The sequence below is a fragment of the Mobula hypostoma genome, chromosome 30, assembly GCF_963921235.1.
Source record: "Mobula hypostoma chromosome 30, sMobHyp1.1, whole genome shotgun sequence".
Classification (NCBI taxonomy): domain Eukaryota; kingdom Metazoa; phylum Chordata; class Chondrichthyes; order Myliobatiformes; family Myliobatidae; genus Mobula; species Mobula hypostoma.
This window is the reverse complement of record NC_086126.1, coordinates 2,610,510-2,635,469: the sequence shown is the minus strand read 5'-3', so window position 1 is coordinate 2,635,469 and position 24,960 is coordinate 2,610,510. Positions and strand designations below refer to the sequence as shown.

Genomic DNA, 24,960 nt, shown 5'->3' with positions numbered 1-24,960 from the left:
TGACAAGCTCCTGCAGCCCGGACCTGGAACACCTGTCAGTGAAGAGTTGTCCCTGCTATCTGCCATGGGAATTCACCTCGGTCATACCGACAACAGTCTACATTCCCCCCCAGGCGGACGTGGAGTGTGCTCTGAACATACTGTATGTCAACATCAGTGAACTTGAGACCAGATACCCGGAGGCTTTGCTCATTACATTTGGGGACTTTAACCAGGCCAATCTCAGAAAGGCACTGCCAAAGTTATACCAACATGCCTGCTGCCCCACTAGAGGCCCAAATATACTTGACCACTGCTACACAGCAGTCAAGGATGCCTACCGTTCCGTCCCACGACCTCACTTCGGAAAATTGGACCATCAGGCCGTACTCCTCCTCCCGGCTTACAAACAAACTGAAGTGGGAGGTCACGGTGTCAAAAGTAGTGTCGCGTTGGACGGAGGAAACGGATGATGTCCTCCGGGACTGCTTAGAATCGGTGGACTGGTTAGTATTCAAGGACTCGGCAGGTAACCTCGATGAGTATGCCTCAGCTGTCACGGACTTTATTTGGAAATGCACGGAGGACTGTGTGTCACAGGACGATCTGGGTATTCCCTAACTGGAAACCTTGGATGAATTATGAGGTCAAGTCCCTTTTAAAGGCTAGAGCTGCGGGGATACCAGTCGCTACACGGAATCCAGGTGTGAACTCCGGAAAGCCATTAAGGGCATCAAGAGGCAATATTGAGCCAAGTTGGAAGCCCAGGCTAACCAGAGGGATGCCAGTAGACTATGGCAGGGTCTAAATGAGATCACTGGGCGCAAAGAAAAGGCTGGGAATATCAATAACTGTGCGCTTCTCTTCCTGACGAACTTAACGTATTCTACACAAGATTCTAACAGAAGAGGAGCGTCCCGCTCCCTCTGGATGAACCGGACCTGGTAGCATTGAGATTCATCGTCACCGAGGAGGACGTCAGAAGGGCCTTCCTGAAGATAAATCCAAGGAAGGTGACGGGCCCAGATGGCGTCCCAGGACCGGTTCTCCGGGCCTGTGCAAGCGAGCTAGCTGGAGTGTTTGCTGACATCTTCAACTGCTCCTTGTTTCAGTCTAAGATCCCCTCGTGTTTTAAGAAGGCAACGATAATCCCAGTGCCGAAGAAGAGCAAGGTGGCATGCCTGAATGACTATCGACCCATGGCTCTGACATCAATTGCTATGAAGTGCTTTGAGAGATTGGTTATGGCTCACATCAACCACAGTCTACCGGTCAACCCCGACGCTTTGCAATTCACCTACCGGAGCAACAGGTCAATGGCAGATGCTGTCTCTCTGGCCCTACATTCCTCCTTAGAACACCTGGAGAATAAAGACACATACGTAAGGCTCCTTTTCATTGACTACAGCTCTGCCTTTAATACCATCATTCCAAATAAACTGATTCCTAAGCTCCGGAACATAGAAACATAGAAAATAGGTGCAGGAGTAGGCCATTCGGCCCTTCGAACCTGCACCGCCATTCAGTATGATCATGGCTGATCATCCAACTCAGAACCCTGTACCAGCCTTCCCTCCACACCCCCTGATCCCCGTAACCACAAGGGCCATATCTAACTCCCTCTTAAATATAGCCAATGAACTGGTGTCAATTGTTTCCTGTGGCAGAGAATTCCACAAATTCACCACTCTGTGTGAAGAAGTTTTTCCTAATCTCGGTCCTAAAAGGCTTCCCCTTTATCCTCAAACTGTGACCCCTCGTTCTGGACTTTCCCAACATCGGGAACCATCTTCCTGCAAGTGGGTGGCAACCGGGAGATCCTGTCTGTTGTGGCGGACAGAGGGGAGGTGCTCGACGAAGCGGTCCCCTAATCTGCGTCGGGTTTCACCGATGTAGAGGAGACCGCACCGGGAGCACCGGATGCAATAGATGACCCCAACAGACTCACAAGTGAAGTGTTGCCTCACCTGGAAGGACTGTTTGGGGCCCTGAATGGTTGCAAGAGATGAGGTGTAGGGACAGGTGAAGCACTTACGCTTACAGGGATAAGTGCCAGGTGGGAGATCCGTGGGGAGGGACGTGTGGACCAGGGAGTCGCGGAGGGAATGATCCCTGTGGAAAGCGGAGAGGGGTGGAGAGGGAAAGATGTGCTTAGTGGTGGGGTCCTGTTGAAGGTGGCGGAAGTTGGAACCTGGGCCTTAGCACTCAGATCTGCAACTGGATCTTCAACTTCCTCACAGACAGGGCCCAGGCTGTAAAAATAGGGGACAAGCTCTCCTCTACAATCACTCTGAACACTGGTGCCCCACAAGGCTGTATACTCAGCCCCCTGCTGTACTCACTGTACACCCATGATTGTGTAGCCAAGTTTCCATCAAACTCATATATTGAGTTTGCTGATGACACAACAATTGCAAGCCGTATCTCGGGTAATGATGAGTTTGAGTAAAGAGAGGAAATTAAGAACCTGGTGCAAAGACAATAACCTACCCCTCAATGTCAGCAAGACGAAGGAACTGGTTGTTGACTTCAGAAGGAGTAGCGGACCGCACGACCCAATTTACATCGGTGGTGCGCAAGTGGAACAGGTCAAAAGCTTCAAGTTCCTCGGGGTCAATATCACAAATGATCTGACTTGGTCCAACCAAGCAGAGTTCACTGCCAAGAAGGCCCACCAGCACCTTTACTTCCTGAGAAAACTAAAGAAATTTGGTCTGTCCCCTAAAACCCTCACTAATTTTTATAGATGCACCATAGAAAGCATTCTTCTAGGGTGCATCACAACCTGGTATGGAAGTTGTCCTGTCCAAGACCGGAAGAAGCTGCAGAAGATCGTGAACACGGCGCAGCACATCACACAAACCAATCTTCCATCCTTGGACTCACTTTACACCGCACGCTGTCGGAGCAGTGCTGCCAGGATAATCAAGGACATGACCCACCCAGCCAACACACTTTTTATCCCTCTTCCCTCCGGGAGAAGGCTCAGGAGCTTGAAGACTCGTACGGCCAGATTTGGGAACAGCTTCTTTCCAACTGTGATAAGACTGCTGAACGGATCCTGACCCGGATCTGGGCCGTACCCTCCAAATATCCGGACCTGCCTCTCGGTTTTTTTTTTGCACTACCTTACTTTACATTTTTCTATTTTCTATTTATGATTTACAATTTAAATTTTTAATATTTACTAATTTTACCATTTTTAATATTTAATATTTGTAATCCAGGGAGCGGGAAGCGCAGAATCAAATATCACTGTGATGATTGTACGTTCTAGTATCAATTGTTTGGCGACAATAAAGTATATGGACCATGTGCAGGGAACGGAGGGATACTGACCATGTGCAGGCAGAATCAGAATCCTGTTTATTATCACTGACCTAAGGTGTGGAATTTGTTGTTTGCGTCCGGAGTACAGTGCAATATATAAACAAAATTACTAAAGATTACGTTTAACCCTCAAATCTTTATCACCACATTGAAACACGCACCATATGCATCAACAACAAACACAGTGGGGTGTGTTGGGGGCAGCCCACAAGGGTCGCCAGGCTTCCAGCGCCAACATTACATGCCCACGACTTTGGACTGTGGGAGGAACCCAGAGAACCCGGAGGAAACCCACTTGGTCACGGGGAGAAGGTACAAACTCCTTACAGACAGTGGCGGGAATTGAACTGGGGTCACTAGCTCTGTACTGGCGTTACACTGACCACCCTGCGACCGTGCTGCCCACTGGGACTCTCGTATAAAGAGCTGATGGAGGCCGTAGCAGGCGTGAGCGTTCAGCTTCGACGCCACTTACCCAGCTCTGTACTGCACCCACAGATCTCCAGGTCCTGAGCATGACCCTCGCCGTCATCGGGAAGGGGAGTCTGGCCACTTCCTTCGCTTGCTGTTATCTCTACGTTAGCGAGTTGTACCCGACCGTGATCAGGTGGGTAGTCGGGTCCCTTCCTTCAGTAAGCTGCTAATGGACTGGGCGGGGAGGGGAGGGGTAGTTCTGCAGCAGGGAGGGGTGTTCCCTGGTGGTCCCACGGTGGGCCGGGGTTGGGGGTGAAATCACATCAGCTTGCTTATTTAGACTTACACCACGTAACTAGCTCTTCTGGCCCAGCGAGCTGTACCACACAGCAAAGCACCGATTTAACCCCAGCCTAATCACAGGACAATTCACAATGACTTACTGATGATAAGACCACAAGGTATAGGGGCAGAATTAGGCCATCTGGCCCATCGAGTCTGCTCTGCCATTTCATCATGGCTGATCCATTTTCCTCTCAGCCCCAATCTCCTGCCTTCTCCCCGTATCCCCTCATGCCCTGACCAATCTATCAGCTGCTGCCTTCAATACAGCTAAAGATTTGACCTCCACAGCTGCCTTTAGCAAAGAATTCCACAGATTCACCACTCTCTGGCTAAAGAAATTCCTCCTCATCTCTTTTCTAAATGGATGTCCCTCTATTCTGAGGCTGTGTCCTCTGGTCTTAGACTCCCCCACTACAGGAAACATCCTCTCCACATCCACTCTATTTGTGCCCTCTGGTCCTAGACTCCCCCACTATAGGAAAAAATACTCCAAGTGAGGCCTCACCAGTGCCTTATAAAGTCACAACATCCTTGCTTTTATATCCTAGTCCTCTCGAAATGAATGCAATTTTATCAATTTCCTTCCTCACCATAGAATTAACCTGCAAATTAACCCTCAGGAAATCCTGCACAAGGACTCCCAAGCACCTCAGATTTAAAAAATTTTCTGTCCATTTATAAAATAGTTTACCTTTTTATTTCTTCTACCAAAGTGTACACTTCCCAACACTGTATTCTATCTCATACTTCTTTGACCATTCTCCTAATCTGTCTAAATCCTTCTGTAGCCTCTCTACTTCCTCAAAACTACCTGCTCCTTCACCTATCTTCATATCATCTGCAAACTTTACAACAAAGCCATTACTTCCATCATCCAAATCATTGACATATAGCATAAAAAGAATCAGTCCCAACACTGACCCCTGTCAGAAATCGCTGGTCACCGGCAGCCAACCAGAAGAGGCCTCCTTTATCCCCACTCTGTCGCCTGCCAATCAGCCACTGCTTTGTCCGTGCTAGAATCTTTCCTGTAATCACATGGGCTCATAGTTTGTTAAGCAGCCTCGTGTGCTGCACCTTGTCAAAGGCCTTCTGAAAATCCAAGTACACCACATCAACCGATTCTCCTTTGTCTCTCCTGCTTGTTATTTCTACAAAGAATTCAAACAGGTTTGTCAGGTAAGATTTTCCCCTGAGTAAACCATGCTGTCTATGGTCTATTTTATCATGTGCCTCCAAGTACCCCAAAACCACATCTTTAATAATCGACTCCAACATCTTCCCAACCACTGAGGTCAGACTAACCGGCCTACAATTTCCTTTCTTCTGCCTCCCCCGCTTCTTGGAGAGGAGTGACATTTGCAATTTTCTAGTCCTCTGGAACCATGCCAGAATCTATTGATTCTTGAAAGATCACAACTAATGCCTCCACAATCTCGTCAGTTACCTCTTTCTCAACTGGGGAATACACCATCTGGTCTAGGTGACTTATTTACCTTCAGTTCTTTCAGTTTCCCAAGAACCTTACCCCTAGTAATGGCAACTTCCCACACTTCCGCTCCCTGGCACTCTCAAACTTCCCGCACACTGTTAATTTCTTCCACAGTGACGACTTATTCAATTCATCCGCCATTTCCTTGTCTTCCATTCGTGCATCTCCATGGCTCCTGCACCAAATTCTTGGGATGAGAAACTGTTCTTCCCCAGGGCTATGAGGCCTCTGAACTCCCTGCCGCATTGCATTCAAAGTGTCGCTGGTTAATCTGTTCCATACCTTACAATATTTAACATTAATGCACTTTAGTTTGTTACTTATGGGTGATTAGTCTGTTCCATACCTGACAATGTTTAACATTAATGCACTTCAGTTTGTTATTTATGTGTGATCCATTCATAGATTTTACCCTCAAGTTCACAAGTTATGTGTACTACTGTGCTTTACACCCTGGTTCGAAGAAACATTGTCTCATTTCTATATATATGTTTATATACGTTATATAGTTAAACGACAATAAACTTGACTTGGTGCGTGGAAGAGGGTGGTGGTAGAGGGCCATTTAAGGGACTCTTAGAAAGGTACATTGATGATAGAAAAATGGAGAATTATGTGGGAGGGAAGGGTTAGATCGATCTTGGAGTATGGTTGTATAACATAAACACAGGGCATTCTGCAGATGCTGGAAATCCAGAGCAACACACACAAAATGCTGGAGGAACTCAGCAGGTCAGGCTGCATCTATGGAGAGGAATAAACTGTCGATGCTTCAGGCTGAGACCCTTCATCAGGACTGGAAAGAAAGGGGAAGAAGCCAGAAGTTGGGAGGAGCAGGAAGAACAGTGGCATGGTAGTGGAGAGGTCTGTATAACGTTCTACACAGCCATGGCTCACCGACCCAGGTTCAATTCCCATTGCTGCCTGTAGTGAATTTGTATGTTCCCCCTGTGACCATGTGGGTTTCCTCCCATGTTTCAAAGACTGGTAGTTTAGGGTTTTTTATTTTTTTTAGGGTTAAACACAAGAGATTCTGCCGATGTTGGAAATCCAGACCAACTCAAACTCAGCAGGTCAGGCAGCATTGATAGGAAGGAATAAACACCCAACATTTCGGGCCAAGACCCTTCTTCAGGACTGGAACAAAAGAGGGAAGAAGCCAGAATAAAAAGGTTGGGGGTAGGGGAAGGAGGCTAGCTAGAAGGTGATAGGTGGGCCCAGGTGGGTGGGCAAGATAAAGAGCTGGAGAAGAAGGAATTTGATAGGAGTGGAGAGTGGACTATGGAAGAAAGGGCAGGGTAGAAGTGGGAGGTAATGTTGATGAAATTAATGAGCTTAACATGAGTGCATGAATCAGTACTAATGCAGTTGTCAATGTAGCGCAGGAAGAGTTGGGAAGCATTACAGGGAAGGCTTGGAACATGGACTGTTCATATCATATAGCCAATGAAAGGCAGGCATAGCTGGGACCCATGTGGGTGCTTGTGGCTGCCCCTCGAGTTTGGAGAAGGTGAGAGGATCCGAAGGAGAAACTTTTGAGGGCGAGGACTAGTTCGGCAGGATGGAGGAGGGTGGTTGTGGAGGGGAACTGGTTGGGTCTTTTGTTGGGAAAGAAGCAGAGAGCTTCCAGCCCTTCTTGGTGGGGACAGAAGTGTACAGGGACTGGGCATTCTCGGTGAACATGAGACATTTGGAGCAAAGAATTGAAAGTTGTCGAGACGTTTGGGGTTGTTAAGCTTTGAGCATGCTATGTTGCTGCCAGAAGCAAGGCATTTCAGGCCGAGACCCCTCACCCGGACTGGAAAGGAAGGGGCAAGAAGCCAGAATAAGAAGTTGGGGGGAAGTGAAAGAGAAGAACAAGCTGGGAGGTGACAGGTGAGACCAGGTGAGGGAGAAATTGGGTTGGTGGGGAAGGAGGGGATGAAATAAGAAGCTGGGAGGTGATAGGTGGAAAAGATAACGGGCTGAAGAAGGAGGAGTCTGATTGGAGAGGAGAACGGACCATGGGAGAAAGGGAATGATGAAGGGCACCAAAGGGAGTGATGGTCAGGCAAGGAGAAGAGAAGGGGTGAGAGGGAAACCAGAATGGGAAATGGAAAAAGAGACGAGAGAGGGAGTAGAAATTGCTAGATGTTTGAGTAGCCGATGTTGGAGGCTATCCAAATGGAATTGGAGTTGCTCCTCTACCTAAAGCTTGGGCTAATCATGACAGCCGGGGAGGCCGTGGACCGACATGTCAGAATGGGAGTGGGAAGTTGAATTAAAATGGGTGCTCACTGTGAAATGGGGGCTTCTTTCCAGTCTTGATGAAGGGTCTCAGCCCAAAGCGTTGACTGTTGATTCATTTCCATAGATGCTGCCTGACCTGCTGAGTTCCATAAGATTTCCAGCTTCTGCAGAATCTGTAAATGGGTTAGTACAGATTAGAGGACAGAAAGGCCTGGTGACTCCACGACCTTGCTGTCGATGTGGAGGTGCGGATGTGAGGAGCTTTGCCCACCGCTGCTGACTCCGGACGTTTCTCTCCCCGCAGGCAGACAGGCGTAGGTTTGGCCAACACCATGGCTCGGGTGGGCGCCATCGTGGCACCGATGGTCAAGCTGAGCGGCGACTACCTCCCCTTCGTGCCCATGAGTATCTATGGCGGGATGGCCATTCTGTCTGGAGTATTGGCCTTCGGTCTCCCGGAGACCCTCAACACCCAGCTCCCGGACACGGTCGAGGATGTTGAGAGCAGGTGGGTCGTCCTCCTCATCTCCCGCTGAGCCGGGGTACAATGGAATAAAAATGGTACAAATAGAAATGAAAAAGTAGTGAGGTAGTGTTCCTGGGTTCAATGTCCATTCAGAAATCAGATGGCAGAGGGGAAGAGGCTTTTCCTGAATTGTTGAGTGTGTGTCTTCAGGCTCCTATACCTCCTCCCTGATGGTAGCAATGAGAAGAGGGCATGTCCTGGGTGATGGGGGTCTGTAATGATGGAAGCCACCTTTCTGAGGCATCGCTCCTTGATGTCCTGGATACTATGGAGGCCGGTGCCCGTGATGGAGCTGACTGAGTTTACAACTCTCTGCAGCTTATTTCAATCCTGTGCAGTAGCCACCCACCACCACCATCCCCCCCCAAACCAGACAGCGACACAGCCAGTCAGAATGCTCTCCATGGTACATCTCTGGAGATTTGCCGGTGTCTTTGGTGACGTACCCAATCTCCTCCAACTCCTAATGAAAGAATACAACCACTGAGTACGTTCATCAAAACATACGGTGAAAAGCACCACTTGCATCAACAACCAACACAGTCCGAGGGCGTGCTGGGGGCAGCCCGCAAGTGTCGCCACACCTCCAGCGCCAACAGGGCACGCCCACAGCTCACTAACCCTGACCTGTACGTCTTCGGACAGTGGGAGGAAACTGGAGCATCCAGAGGAAACCCACGCGGTCTCGGGGAGAACGTGCAAACTGCTCATAGACAGCGACGGGAATTGAACCCTGGTCTTATGATCAGTGCTGTTATATAATGTTACGCTAACCACTAGGTTACCGTGCCGCCCAACAGTTAACCCCGCCAGCGTGCCATGGGGTCGTGACAGGGATTACTGGAACCCAGGGAGAGTGTGTGGACTCAAATGAGACTGCCTTGGGGGGGGGGGTGCATTTTGGGATGGCTTGGACTGACTGGGACTGGGTTTATAAGCCCATAATACATAGAAGCAGGATTAGGCCATTCAGACCCACCGGGTCTGCTCCAAAACTCCATCACGGCTGATTTATTATCCCCCTCAACCCCATTCTCCTGCCTTCTCCCCATAACCTCTGACACCCTGACTAATCAAGAACCTATCAACCTCCGCCTTCAATCTACCCAATAACTTGGCCTCCACATGTCCCACTATTCTGAGGCTGTACCCCCTGGTCCTGGATGCTCCCACTATAGGAAACATTCTCTCCACATCCACTCTATCTGTATCCTCTGGTCCTAGACTCCCCCACTATAGGAAACATCCTCTCCAGATCCACTCTATCTGTATCCTCTGGTCCTAGACTCCCCCACTATAGGAAGCATCCTTTCCACATCCACTCTATCTGTGTCCTCTGGTCCTAGACTCCCCCACTATAGGAAGCATCCTCTCCACATCCACTCTATGTAGGCCTTTCAATATTCGATAGGTTTCAAAGAGACTCCTCCTCATTCTTTGAAACTCTAGCGTGTACAGGCCCAGGGCCATCAAATGAGCCTCACACATTAACCCTTTCATTGCTGAGATAATTTTCATGAACCTCTTCTGGACACTCTCCAATCCCAGCACATTTTGTCTTTTTAAAAAAAAAGTGGTCCAGAACTGCTCGCGATATTCCAAATGTGGTCAAACCAGTGCTCTGTAAAGCCTCTGCATCACATCCTTGCTCTTATATTCTAGTCCTAACATTACATTTGCCTTCCTTGCCATTGACTCAACCTTCAAGTTAGGTTGAATCCAAAGTCCCTTTGTACCTCTGATTTCTAAATTCACTCCCCATACAGAAAGTAGTCCACGTCTTTATTCCTTCTATCAAAGTTCATGACCAAATGCTTCCTGACACTGTATTCCATCTGCCACTTCTTTGTCCATTCTCCTCATCTGTCTAAGTCCTTCTGCAAATTCTCAGCTTCCTCAACGCTCTCTGCCCCTCCACCGATCATCTGCAAACTTCGTCACCAGCAGCTAATCTGAAAAGGCTCCCTTTGTTCCCACTCTTTGCCTCCTGCCAGTTATCCAATGTTCTATCCATGTTAATACTTTTCCTGTAGTACCATGAACTCCTACCTTGTGGCTTGTCAGCGCCAGAGGGCGGGATTGAATCCGGGTCTTGGAAACCATGAGGCAGTGGGACTACCTGCTGCACCACTCTTATTTAAACTCGTGGTAACGACCAGGACTGAGAGAGTTGCTACCAGACAGAGGAGAGAGACACACAAGGGTGCTGAATCCAGGCAGGGGGTGTCTTGTCGAATCCTCCCTGTCCAGGGATGAATCAGGTTGAAAGTTCAAAGTAAATTTATTATCAAAGTATTAATATGTCACCATATACAAGCCCGAGATTCATTTTCTTGTGGGTTTACTCAGTAAATCCATTATAGAATAATAACCATAACAGAATCAATGAAAGACTGCACCATCTTGGCTTGGGTATTAAACCAGAGCGCAGAATATAACAAAATGTACAACTATAAAAGAAAGAAAGAATAATAATAGATAAATATTGAGAACATGAGACGAAGAGTCCTTGAAAGTGAGTCTATTGCTTATGGGAATATTTTAATAATGGGGCAAGAGAAGTTGAGTGTAGTTATCCCCCCTGGTTCAGGAGCCTGATGGTTGAGGGGTAATAACTGTTCCTGAACCTGGTTGTATGAGTTTTGAGGCTCCTGTACCTCCTTCCTGATGGTAGCAGTGAGAAGAGAGCATGTCCTGGGGTGGTGGGAATCTCTGATGATGGATGCTGCCTTCCTGCAACAGTTTTTCATGTAGATGGGCTCAATGGTGGGGAGGGCTTCACCCGTGAAGGACCAGGCCGTATCCATCACCACTACCATAGGATTTTCCATTCAAAGGCATTGGTGCTTCCAAACCAGACTCAATACAGTCTCCACCGCACGTCTATAGAAGTTAGCCAAAACTTTAGATATCATGCTGAATCTTACCTGAAACAGGGTTAAAAATTTTTTTTAATATCACAAGAGATTCTGTAATTGATGGAAGTCCAGCGCAACACACACAACATGCTGCAGGAACTCAGCAGGTCAGGCAGCATCCATGGAGAGGGATAAAGAGTCAACGTTTCGGGTCATTAGGACTGGAAAGGAAGGGGGAAGAAGCCAAAATAAGAAGGTGAGGGCGAAGAGGAACGAGTACAAACTAGAAAGGTGATATGTGAAGCCAGGTAGTGGAGGAGAGGGGATGAAGTAAGAAGCTGGGAGATGATAGGCTGGAAAGGTAACGGGCTGAAGAAGGAGGAATCTGATTGGAGAGGAGAGTGGACCATGGGAGAAGGATAAGGCGGAGGGGGACCAGGGGAGGTGAGCAGGTGAAGAGAGGAACTAAGAGGCCAGGGTGGGGAAATGAAGAAATGGGAATAGGAACAGAAACAAAATAACCACAATTTGAAGAAATCGAGGTTCCTGGGGTTAACAAGATTAGAGGAATTTCGCGACACTGCTGACTTGTGGTTGTTTGCAGGTGGAGACTGGGGAAGGCGCCAAAGGCGGATGTGATCCCGGAACCGGGAGCGCAAATCCCCCTGGTGGAACAGAGGCCCTGAACCAGAATGCCGCCTGGTGCCCTCGTCAACACACCTCCACAGATGGACAGGAGGGGAGTGAAGGGGCCAACCTGCCAGATCCTGCTACTGTTTGCCCAGCTGGATATTGCAACTTGTACCTCCTGTACCTAATAACATGGCCACTGAGTGTATGTTCATTGTCTTCTGCTGCTGTAGCCCGTCCACCTCAATGTTCGATATGTTTTGCATTCGGAGATGCTCTCCCGCACACAATTGTTGTAACATGTAGTTATTTGAGTTACTGTCACCTTCCTGTCAGCTTGAACCAGTCTGGCCATTCTCCTCTGACCTCTTTCATTAACAAGGCGTTTTCACCCACAGAATGGCCGCTCACTGGATGGTTTTTGTTTCTCAAACCAACCTCTGAACTCTAGGGTAGCCTTTCCCAACCCAAGCACTTTCACACTTGCCAACACCCCTCTTGGTCACAATATACTTACTAGCGCCCCCATAGTGTCTACCATATGCTAACTTGAGAAAAGTGACCCTACTTTAATTTTGTTTTGTCTTTAAACCTAGCTTACACAATACCAGCTTCGATATCAATGTGATCCTTGAGTTTGATGGTTTTTAGCAAGAGTTGAAATATCTGGTTCAAGAAGTGACAGCAAAAGCCTTAAGTCCTCTGATGTAACAATGTCCTAGCAGTTTCTGATTTTTGTGAGTATGTGGTTCGCTGCACGGAAGCCTCTTTCAACAAGGTAGGAGGGTGGAAATGCAATGAAGAGCAGTTTGGCTCTTCTCCAAAGACCAGGAAACTTTGAATAGGACCATAAGACAGGAGTAGAATTAGGCCATTTGACCCATCGAGTCCGCTCCACCATGGCTGATCCTTTTCTCCCCTCAACCTCCTTCCTCGGCCTTCTCCCCCGTAACCTTTGATGCCATGTCCAATCAAGAACCTATCAAGCTCTGCCCCAAATACACCCAACGACCTGGCCTCCACAGCTGCTTGTGGCAATAAATTCCACAAATTCACCACCCTCCGGCTAAAGAAATTTTTTCACATCTCTGTTTTGAATAGACACCTCTCTATCCTGAGGCTGTGCCCTCTTGTCCTAGACTCCCTCACCATGGGATACATCCTTTCCACATCTACTCTCTCTAGGCCTTTCAACATTTGAATAAGATCCCCTTTCATCCTTCTAAATTCCAGCAAGTACAGAGCTATCAAACACACCTCATATTATAACTCTTTAATTCCTGGAATCATCCTTGTGAACCTCCTCTGGACCCTCTCCAATGCCAGCACATCTTTTTCAAGATGAGGGGCCAAAACTGTTCACAATACTCAAGGTGAGGCCTCACCAGTGCCTTATAAAGCCTCAGCATCACATCCCTGCTCTTGCATTCTAGACCTCTTGAAATGAATGCTAACATTGCATTTGCCTTCCTCACCAATGACTCTACCTGCAAGTTAACCTTTAGAATGTTCTGGATAAGGACTCCCAAGTCCCTTTGCATCTCAGATTTTTGGATTTTCTCCCCATTTAGAAAATAGATTAGATTATGAGGACACGCAGTCCTCTTTTATTGTAATTTAGTAATGCATGCATTAAGAAATGATACAAATAGTCTGCACATTTATTTCTACGACCAAAGTACATGAACATGCAAACATTCTGATGTTCAGTCTGAACAAATGAACCTCTTGACCATGTTTGCATGCTTTTATGCATTGAGTTGCTGCCACATGATTGGCTGATTAGATATCTGTATTGGTCCAGGTGTACCTAATGAAGTGGCCACTGACTGTATATCACACACATTCTACCTATGCTAAACAGCACAAACACACACCTCTCCCCATTCCCTTGTCTCCCTGTGAGTGGGCATCACATTCCCATTGACTCACTCCACCCCCCAGTCCCACCTCCAGCTATAATATTTTTGCCACGTCTGGGCAAAAATGGGTTAATTGACCTACTGACCCTGCATGATTTCCACACATACAGTGCCTATAAAAAGTATTCACCCTCCACCAAGGAAGTTTTCATGTTTTATTGTTTTACAGTGAATCACAGTGGATTTAATTTGACACTGATCAACAGAAAAGACGTGTCAAATTGAAAACAAATTTTTACAAATTGGTCTAAATTAATTACAATTACTAAACACAAAATAATTGATTGCATAATTACTCACCCCTTCAAGTCAGATTTAGCAGATGCATCTTTGGCAGCAATTACAGCCTTGAGACTGTGTGGATAGGTCTCTGTCAGCTTTACACATCTGGACACTGCAATTTTCCCCCATTCTTCTTTACAAAACTTTTCAAGTCCAGCCACAGATTCCACTCCAGGACATTAACTTTGTTGTTTTTAAGCCATTCCTGTGTAGCTTTGGCTTTCTGCTTGGGGTCATTGTCTTGCTGGAAAACAAATCTTATCCCAAGTTGCAGCTCTCTTGCAGACTGCATCAGGTTTTCCTCCAGGATTTCCCTGTATTTTACTGCATTCATTTTACCCTCTACCTTCACAAGCCTTCCAGGGTCTGCTGCAGTGAAGCATCTCCACAGCACGATGCAGCCACCACCATGCTTCACCACTGTTAGGGACAATGTGTTTTTGATTGTGTGCAGTGTTTAGCTTACACCAAACATAGCATTTAGTCTGATGGCCAAAAAGCTCAATATTTGTTTGATCAGACCATAGAACCTTCTTCCAGCCAACTTCAGAGTTTCCAACATGTTTTTTGGCAAACTTTAGCTGACATTCCATGTGAGTTTTTTTCGACAGTGGCTTTCTCTTTGCCTCTCTCCAATAAAGCTGTGACTGGTGAAGCAGCCAGCAACAGTTGCTGTATGCACAGTCTCTCCCACCTCAGCCACTAAAGCTTGTAACTCCTCCAGAGTTGTCTTGCTGGCCTCCCTCACTCGTCCCCTTCTTGCATGGTCACTCAGATTTTGAGGATGGCCTGCTCTAGGCAGATTTACAGCTGTGCCATATTCTTTCCATTTCTTGATAATTGACTTAACTGTACTCCAGGGGATATTCAGTGACTTGGAAATTTTCTTGTATCCATCTCCTGACTTGTGCTTTTCAATAACCTTTTCGCAGAGTTGCTTGGAGTGTTCTTTTGTCTTCATGGTGTAGTTTTTGCCAGGATACTGACTCACCAGCAGTTGGACCTTCCAGATACAGGTGTAATTTAACTACAATCAATTGCAACACCCTGTCTGCACACAGTGATCTCCATTTAACTAATGATGTGACCTCTAAAACCAATTGGCCCACCAGTGATGATTTGATGTGTCATATTAAAGGAGGTGTTTACTTATGCAATTAATTATTTTGTGTTTTATGTTTGTAATTAATTTAGATCATTTTTGTAGAGATCCAGTTTCACTTTGACACCAGAGTCTTTTTCTGTTGATCAGTAAAAAAAAGTCAAATTAAATCCACTGTGATTCAATATTATAAAACAGTAAAACATGAACACTTCCAAGGGGGGTGAATATTTTTTATAGGCACAAAATACTCTGCAGATGCTGGAGTCAAAGCAACACTCACAACACACTGGAGGAACTCAGCAGGCCAGGCAGCATTGTGGAAACAATCAGTCAACGTTTCGGGCCAGAACCCTTCGTCAGGACTGAAGAGGGAGGAGGCAGCCCCCAAAAAGAAGGTCGGGGGAGGGTGGGAAGGAGAAGGCTGGTAGGTTCCAGGTGAAAAACCAGTAAGGGGAAAGATAAAGGGGTGTGGGAAGGGAAGCAGGGAGGTGATAGGCAGGAAAGGTGAAGAAGGAATAGGGGAAAACACAATGGGTAGTAGAAAGAGGTGGAAACATGAGGGAGGTTATAGGCAGCTGGGGGGGAGGGGGCAGGGTGAAATAAAGATAGAGGAAGTGAGGGGGAGGGAATTATCGGAAGTTGGAGAATTCTATGTTCATATCAAGGGGCTGGAGACTACCTAGACGGTATATGAGGTGTTACTACTCCAACCTGAGTTTAGCCTCGTCATGGCAGTAGAGGAGGCCATGTATGGACATATCCGAATGGGAATGGGAAACAGAGTTGAAGTGGGTGGCAACCGGGAGATCCTGTCTGTTGTGGCGGAAGGAGTGGAGGTGCTCGACGAAGCGGTCCCCCAATCTGCGTCGGGTTTCACCGATGTAGACGAGGCCGCAATGGGTGACTTTTGATGACAATAGATGACTTTTTATAGGCACTGTATGTATACACACACCCGCTCAGCCTCATAAGACCATGAGACACAGGAGCCAAATTAGGCCATGCCGCCCATCGAGTCTGCTCCGCCATTCCGTCATCCCTCTCAACCCCATTCCCCTGTCTTCTCTCCATAACCTTTAACCGCCTGACTAATCAAGAACCTATCAAACTCCACTTTAAATATACCCAATGCCTCGGCCTCCACAGCTGTCTGTGGCAATGAATTCCACACATATTCATTCACCTTCACCATGCTCTGGCTGAAGAAATTCTCCTCATCGCTGTTCCAAATGACATCTCTCTATTCTGAGGCTGTGCCCTCTGGTCCTAAAGTCTCCCACTATAGGACACATCCTCTCCTCGTCTACACTATCGAGGCCTTCCAATATTCAATGAGATCCCTTCCCTTCATTATTCTAAACTCCAGTGAGCACAGGCCCAGAGCCATCGAACGGTTCATTAACCCTTTCGTTGCTGGATTCATTCTCAGGCACGTCCTCTGGATCCTCTCCAATGTCAGCACACCCTTTCTTCCAAAAACAAAGACACATACACACACGCACCAGAGGTCAGGATCGATCCCCGGGTCTCCAGGGCTTTGAGGACAGCTCTCTAGCCACCACCACCAACTGTGTCACAACAGCAGCACAAGGGAGAATGTGCTGGGTGGGTCGCAGTTGAGTGTAGATAGATGGAGTTACTGAAGGTCAGGGTGATCTTAAAAGACCATTACTAATGCTTCCACAATCTCTTCAGGCACCTCTTTCAGAACCCTGGAGAATAGTGACCTATCTACCTACACACACCTTCCCACACAGCTTCTCCTTAGTAATACTAAAAGCAATTGCACTCACTTCTGCCCCCGACACTCTCAAACATCTGGCGAACTGTTTGTATCTTCCACAATGAAGACTGGTGCAAAATACTTATACAATACATTGACTATTTCTTCGTCCCCTATGACCACCTCTCCAGTGACAATGATTTCTTTGCAGCCTCTCTGATGGTGAAGATTTCGTGGCAACCTGAGGGGCAACATCTCCACCCAGAGGGTGGTCAGTACCTGGAACGAGCTGCCAGAGGAACTGGTTGAGGCAGATACATTAACAACGTTTAACAGACACTGGGATACGTACACGGACAGGAAAGGTTTAGAGGGATACGGACAGGTACACGGATAGGAAAGGTTTAGAGGGATACGGACAGGTACACGGACAGGAAAGGTTTAGAGGGATACGGACAGGTACACGGATAGGAAAGGTTTAGAGGGATAAGGACATGTACACGGATAGGAAAGGTTTAGAGGGATACGGACAGGTACACGGATAGGAAAGGTTTAGAGGGATACGGACAGGTACACGGATAGGAAAGGTTTAGAGGGATATGGACAGGTACACGGATAGGAAAGGTTTAGAGGGATACGGACAGGTACACGGATAGGAAAGGTTTAGAGGGATATGGACAGGTACATGGATAGGAAAGGTTTAGAGGGACAGGACAGGTACACGGATAGGAAAGGTTTAGAGGGATACGGACAGGTACACGGATAGGAAAGGTTTAGAGGGATACGGACAGGTACACGGATAGGAAAGGTTTAGAGGGATACGGACAGGTACACGGATAGGAAAGGTTTAGAGGGATATGGACAGGGACACGGATAGGAAAGGTTTAGAGGGATATGGACAGGTACACGGATAGGAAAGGTTCAGAGGGATATGGACAGGTACACGGATAGGAAAGGTTTAGAGGGATATGGACAGGTACACGGATAGGAAAGGTTTAGAGGGATAGGGACAGGTACACTGATAGGAAAGGTTTAGAGGGATATGGACAGGTACACGGATAGGAAAGGTTTAGAGGGATAGGGACAGGTACACGGATAGGAAAGGATTAGAGGGATATGGACAGGTACATGGATAGGAAAGGTTTAGAGGGATATGGACAGGTACACGGATAGGAAAGGTTCAGAGGGATATGGACAGGTACACGGATAGGAAATGTTTAGAGGGATATGGACAAGTACACGGATAGGAAAGGTTTAGAGCGATATGGACAGGTACACTGATAGGAAAGGTTTAGAGGGATACGGACAGGTACACGGATAGGGAAGGTTTAGAGGGATATGGACAGGTACACGGATAGGAAAGGTTTAGAGGGATATGGACAGGTACACGGATAGGAAAGGTTTAGAGGGATATGGACAGGTACACGGATAGGAAAGGTTTAGAGGGATATGGACAGGTACACGGATAGGAAAGGATTAGAGGGATATGGACAGGTACACGGATAGGAAAGGTTTAGAGGGATATGGACAGGTACACGGATAGAAAAGGTTCAGAGGGATATGAACAGGTACATGGGTACATAGAAACATGGAAAACCTACAGCACAATACAGGTCAGGGTCCTATAAAGCTGTAACATTACCTCTCGGTTCTTGAACTCATTCCCATGGTTGATGAAGGCTAATGCACTGTATGTCTTCCTAACCACAGAGTCAACCTGCACAGCAGCTTTGAATGTCCTATGGACTCGGACCCCAAGCTCCCTCTATTCCTCAAACTGCCAAGAGTCTTACCATTAATACTATATTCTGCCATCATATTTGACCTACCAAAATGAACAATTTCACACTTATCTGGGTTGAACTCCATCTGTCACTTCTCAGCCCAGTTTTGCATCCTATCGATGTCCCGCTGTAACCTCTGACAGTCCTCCACACTATCCACAACACCCACAATTTTTGTGTCATCAGCAAATTTACTAACCCATCTCTCCACTTCCTCATCCAGGTCATTTACAAAAATCATGAACAGAACGGGTCCCATAACAGATCTCTGAGGCACACTCTGGTCACCAACCTCCATGCAGAATATCACCTGTCTACAACCACTCTTTGCCTTCTGTGGGCAAACCAGTTCTGGATCCACAAAGCAATGTCCCCTTGGATCCCATGCCTCCTGACTTCTTCAATAAGCCTTGCATGCGGTACCTTATTAAATACCTTGCTGAAATCCATATACACTACATCTACTGCTCTACCTTCATCAATATGTTTAGTCACATCATCAAAAAATTCAATCAGGCTCGTAAGGCTCGACCTGCCTTTGACAAAGCCATGCTGACTATTCCTAATCATATTATGCCTCTCCGAATGTTCATAAATCCTGCCTTTCAAGATCTTTTCCATCAACTTACCAACCACTGAAGTAAGATTCACTGGTCTATAATTTCCTGGGCTATCTGTAACTATCCAATTCTCCAGAACCTCTCCCATCCCCATTGATGATGCCTCCCTCGCCTCCCACAGTAGCCTGGGGTACATCTCATCTGGTCCCGGAGACTTATCCAATTTAATGCTTTCCAAAAGCTCTAGCACATCCTCTTTCTTAATGTCTATATGCTCAAGGTTTTCAATCCACTGTAAATTATCCTTACAATCACCAAGATCCTTTCCATAGTGAATACTGAAGCAAAGTACTCATTAAGTACATCTGCTATCTCCTCCGGTTCCATACACACTTCTCCACTGTCACACTTGATTGCTCCTATTCTCTTATGTCTTCTCCTCTTGATCTTCACATACTTGTAGAATGCCTTGGGGTTTTCCTTAATCCTGCCAGCCAAGGCCTTGTCATGGCCCCTTCTGGCTCTCCTAATTTCATTCTTAAACTCCTTCCTGCTAGCCTTATAATCTTCTAGATCTCTATCATTACCAAGTTTTTTGAAACTTTCGTAAGCTATTCTTTTCTTCTTGACTAGACTTACAACAGCCTTTGTACACAACGGTTCCTGTACCCTACCATCCTTTCCCTGTCACATTGGAACGTACCTATGCAGAACACCATCCAAATATCCCCTGAACATTTACCACATTTCTGCCATACATTTCCCTGAGAACATCTGTTCTCAATTTATGCTTCCAAGTTCCTGCCCGATAGCTTCATATTTCCCCTTACTCCAATTAAACGCTTTCCTAACTTGTCTGTCCTATCCCTCTCTAATGCTATGGTAAAGGAGATAGAATTGTGATCACTATCTCCAAAATGCTCTCCCACTGAGAGACCTGACACCTGACCAGGCTCATTTCCCAATACCAGATCAAGTACAGCCTCTCCTCTTGTAGGCTTATCTGCATATTGTGTCAGGAAACCTTCCTGATCACACCTAATAAACTTCACCCCATCCAAGCCCCTTGCTCTAGGGAGATGCCAATCAATGTTTGGGAGGTTAAAATCTCCCACCACGACAACCGTGTTATTATTACACCTTTCCAGAATCTGTCTCCCTATCTGCTCCTCGATGTTCCTGTTATGATTCGGTGCTCTATAAAAAAACTCCCAATAGAGTTATTGACCCCTTCCTTTTTCTAACTTCTACCCACAGAGACTCTATCCCTCCCATGACTTCCTCCTTTTCTGCAGCCGTGACACTATCTCTGATCAACAGTGCCACCCGCACCTCTTTTGCCTCCCTCCCTGTCCTTTCTGAAACATCTAAAGCCTGGCACTCTAAGTAACCATTCCTGCCCCTGAGCCATCCAAGTCTCTGTAATAGCCACAACATCATAGCTCCAACTACTGATCCACGGATAGGAAAGGTTTAGAGGGATAAGGACAGGTACACGGATAGGAAAGGTTTAGAGGGATATGGACAGGTACACGGATAGGAAAGGTTTAGAGGGATACGGACAGGTACACTGATAGGAAAGGTTTAGAGGGATATGGACAGGTACACGGATAGGAAGGGTTTAGAGGGATAAGGACAGGTACACGGATAGGAAAGGTTTAGAGGGATATGGACAGGGACACGGATGGGAAAGGTTTAGAGGGATATGGACAGGTACACGGATAGGAAAGGTTCAGAGGGATATGGACAGGTACACGGATAGGAAAGGTTTAGAGGGATATGGACAGGTACACGGATAGGAAAGGTTTAGAGGGATATGGACAGGTACACGGATAGGAAAGGTTCAGAGGGATATGGACAGGTACACGGATGGGAAAGGTTTAGAGGGATATGGACAGGTACACGGATAGGAAAGGTTTAGAGGGATATGGACAGGTACACGGATAGGAAAGGTTTAGAGGGATATGGACAGGTACACGGATAGGAAAGGTTTAGAGGGATATGGACAGGTACACGGATAGGAAAGGTTTAGAGGGATATGGACAGGTACACGGTTAGGAAAGGTTTAGAGGGATATGGACAGGTACACGGATAGGAAAGGTTTAGAGGGATATAGACAGGAACACGGATAGGAAAAGTTCAGAGGGATTTCCAGTTTTGATGAAGGATAGCTGCCTGAAAGGTTGACTCTTTATTCATTTCCATCGATGCTGTCTGACCTGATGAGTTCCTCCAGCATTCTGAGTGTGTTGCTCTGGATTTCCAGCATCTGCGGAATCTCCTGTGTTTACAATTCCTTTACGCCGTGCTTCTTAAAACCTGATTTCACAGTGACAGCGGTCATTAAACTTACAGTGGCATGCAAAAGTTTGGGCACCCCGGTCAAAATTTCTGTTACTGTGAATAACTAACCAAGTAAAAGATGACCTGATTTCCAAAAGGCATAAAGTTAAAGATGACACATTTCTTTAATATTTTAAGCAAGATTACTTTTTTATTTCCACCTTTTACAGTTTCAAAATACCAAAAAAGGAAAAGGGCCTGAAGCAAATGTTTGGGCACCCTGCATGGTCAGTACTTAGTAACACCCCCTTTGGGAAGTATCACAGCCTGTAAGTGCTTTCTGTAGCCAGCTAAGACTCTTTCAATTCTTGTTTAGGGGATTTTCACCCATTCTTCCTTGCAAAAGGCTTTGAGTTCTGTGAGATTCTTGGGCTGTCTTGCATGCACTGCTCTTTTGAGGTCTATCCACTGATTTTCGATGATGTTTGGGTTGGGGGACAGTGAGGGCTATGGCAAAACCTTCAGCTTGTGCCTCTAGAAGTAGTCCATTATGGATTTTGAGGCATGTTTAGGATCATTATCCTGTTGTAGAAGCCATCCTCTTTTCATCTTCAGCTTTTTCACAGACAGAGTGATATTTGCTTCCAGAATTTGCTGGTATTTAATTGAATTCATTCTTCCCTCTAGCAGTGAAATGTTCCCCGTGCCACTGGCTGCAACACAAGCCCAAAGCATGATCGATCCACCCCCGTGCTTAACAGTTGGAGAGGTGTTCTTTTCATGAAATTCTGCACCCTTTTTTCTCCAAACATATCTTTGCTCATTGCAGCCAAAAAGTTCTATTTTCACTTCATCAGTCCACAGGACTTGTTTCCAAAATGCATCAGGCCTGTTTAGATGTTTCTTTGCAAACTTTTGACGCTGAATTTTGTGGTGAGGACACAGGAAAGGTTTTCTTCTGATGACTCTTCCATGAAGGTCATATTTGTGCAGGTGTCACTGCTCAGTAGAACAGTGCACCACCACTCCAGAGTCTGCTAAATCTTCCTGAAGGTCTTTTGCAGTTAAACGGGGGTTTTGATTTGCCTTTCAAGCAATCCTATGAGCAGTTCTCTTGGAAAGTTTTCTTGGTCTTCCAGACCTCAACTTGACCTCCACTATTCCTGCCATTTCTTAATTACATTACGAACTGAAGAAACGGCTACCTGAGAACGCTTTGCTATCTTCTTATAGCCTTCTCCTGCTTTGTGGGCATCATTTATTTTAATTTTCAGAGTGCTAGGCAGCTGCTTAGAGGAGCCCATCGCTGCTGATTGTTGGGACAAGGTTTGAGGAGTCAGGGTATTTATAAAGCTTTGAAATCTGCATCACCTGGCCTTTCCTAACGATGACTGTGAACAAGCTATAGCCCTAACAAGCTATTTAACGTCTGAGACTTTGGTAAAAGTTATCTGAGAGGTCAAATCTCTTGGGGTACCCAAACTTTTGCATGGTGCTCCTTTCCTTTTTTTCACTCTAAAATTGTACAAAACAAAAATAATACACTAATCTTGCTTAAAATGTTGAAAAGAATATTTCATCTTTAACTTCGCAAACAACAGGAATTCTGCAGCTGCTGGAAATTCAAGCAACACACATCAAAGTTGCTGGTGAATGCAGCAGGCCAGGCAGCATCTCTAGGAAGAGGTACAGTCGACGTTTCGGGCCGAGACCCTTTGTCAGGACTAACTGAAGGAAGAGTTAGTAAGAGATTTAAAAGTGGGAGGGGGAGGGGGAGATACAAAATGATAGGAGAAGACAGGAGGGGGAGGGATGGAGCCAAGAGCTGGACAGGTGATTGGCAAAGGGGATATGAGAGGATCATGGGACAGGAGGTCCGGGGAGAAAGACAAGGGTGGGGGGGAACCCAGAGGATGGGCAAGGAGTATAGTCAGAGGGACAGAGGGAGAAAAAGGAGAGTGAGAGAAAGAATGTGTGCATAAAAATGAGTAACAGCTGGGGTACGAGGGGGAGGTGGGGCCTAGCGGAAGTTAGAGAAGTCAATGTTCATGCCATCAGGTTGGAGGCTGCCCAGACGGAATATAAGGTGTTGTTCCTCCAACCTGAGTGTGGCTTCATCTTTACAGTAGAGGAGGCCGTGGATAGACATGTCAGAATGGGAATGGGATGTGGAATTAAAATGTGTGGCCACTGGGAGATCCTGTTTACTCTGGCGGACAGAGCGTAGATGTTCAGTAAAGCGGTCTCCCAGTCTGCGTCGGGTCTCGCCAATATATAGAAGGCCACATCGGGAGCACTGGATGCAGTATATCACCCCAGCCGACTCACAGGTGAAGTGTCGCCTCACCTGGAAGGACTGTTTGGGGCCCTGAATGGTGGTAAGGGAGGAAGTGTAAGGGCATGTGTAGCATTTGTTCCGCTTACAAGGATAAGTGCCAGGAGAGAGATCAGTGGGGAGGGATGGGGGGGACGAATGGACAAGGCAGTCGCGTAGGGAGCGATCCCTGCGGAAAGCAGAGAGGGGGGGGAGGGAAAGATGGTCTTAGTGGTGGGAACCTGTTGGAGGTGGCGGAAGTTACGGAGAATAATATGTTGGACCCGGAGGCTGGTGGGGTGGTAGGTGAGAACTAGGGGAACCCTGTTCCTAGTGGGGTGGCGGGAGGATGGAGTGAGAGCAGATGTACGTAAAATGGGGGAGATGCGTTTAAGAGCAGAGTTGATAGTGGAGGAAGGGAAGCCCCTTTCTTTTAAAAAGGAGGACATCTCCCTCGTCCTGGAATGAAAAGCCTCATCCTGAGAGCAGATGTGGTGGGGACGGAGGAATTGCGAGAAGGGGATTAAGCAGTTCCTCTCTACCACCACTCTGCTCCGTCTAGCGGAATTAGTCCTTTTAATAATTTCTCCTTTGACTCCTCCCACTTCCTCCAAACTAAAGGTGTAGCTATGGGCACCCGTATGGGTCCTAGCTATGCCTGCCTTTTTGTTGGCTTTGTGGAACAATCTATGTTCCGTGCCTGTTCTGCTATCTGTCCCCCACTTTTCCTTCTCTACATCGACGACTGCATTGGTGCTGCTTCCTGCACGCATGCTGAGCTCATTGACTTTATTAACTTTGCCTCCAACTTTCACCCTGCCCTCAAGCTTACCTGGTCCATTTCTGACACCTCCCTCCCCTTTCTAGATCTTCTGTCTCTGTCTCTGGAGACAGCTTATCCACTGATGTCTACTATAAGCCTACTGACTCTCACAGCTATCTGGACTATTCCTCTTCTCACCCTGTCTCTTGCAAAAACGCCATCCCCTTCTCGCAATTCCTCCGTCTCCACCGCATCTGCTCTCAGGATGAGGCTTTTCATTCTAGGACGAGGGAGATGTCCTCCTTTTTTAAAGAAAGGGGTTTCCCTTCCTCCACTATCAACTCTGCTCTCAAACGCATCTCCCCCATTTCACGTACATCTGCTCTCACTCCATCCTCCCGCCACCCCACTAGGAATAGGG

General features: G+C 46.8%; 1 protein-coding gene across 4 annotated transcripts in view; it reads left to right on the top strand.

Annotated features, from left to right (window-relative positions):
- The window catches only part of LOC134339540 (solute carrier family 22 member 6-A-like), a 58,325-nt gene extending 42,852 nt beyond the window's left edge, over positions 1-15,473 (top strand). For 2 of the 4 annotated variants that reach the window (XM_063036151.1, XM_063036150.1), the window contains exons 10-12: positions 3,808-3,916; positions 8,094-8,297; positions 11,778-15,473. In XM_063036151.1, coding sequence (XP_062892221.1) covers positions 3,808-3,916; positions 8,094-8,297; positions 11,778-11,859 — 395 coding nt within the window. In that variant the 3' untranslated portion in view covers positions 11,860-15,473. Of the gene's footprint in view, positions 1-3,807; positions 3,917-6,242; positions 6,425-8,093; positions 8,298-11,777 lie in introns of those variants that run through there. The other 2 variants (XM_063036152.1, XM_063036154.1) reach the window with 2 other exon arrangements.
- The last annotated feature ends 9,487 nt before the right edge of the window (positions 15,474-24,960 follow it).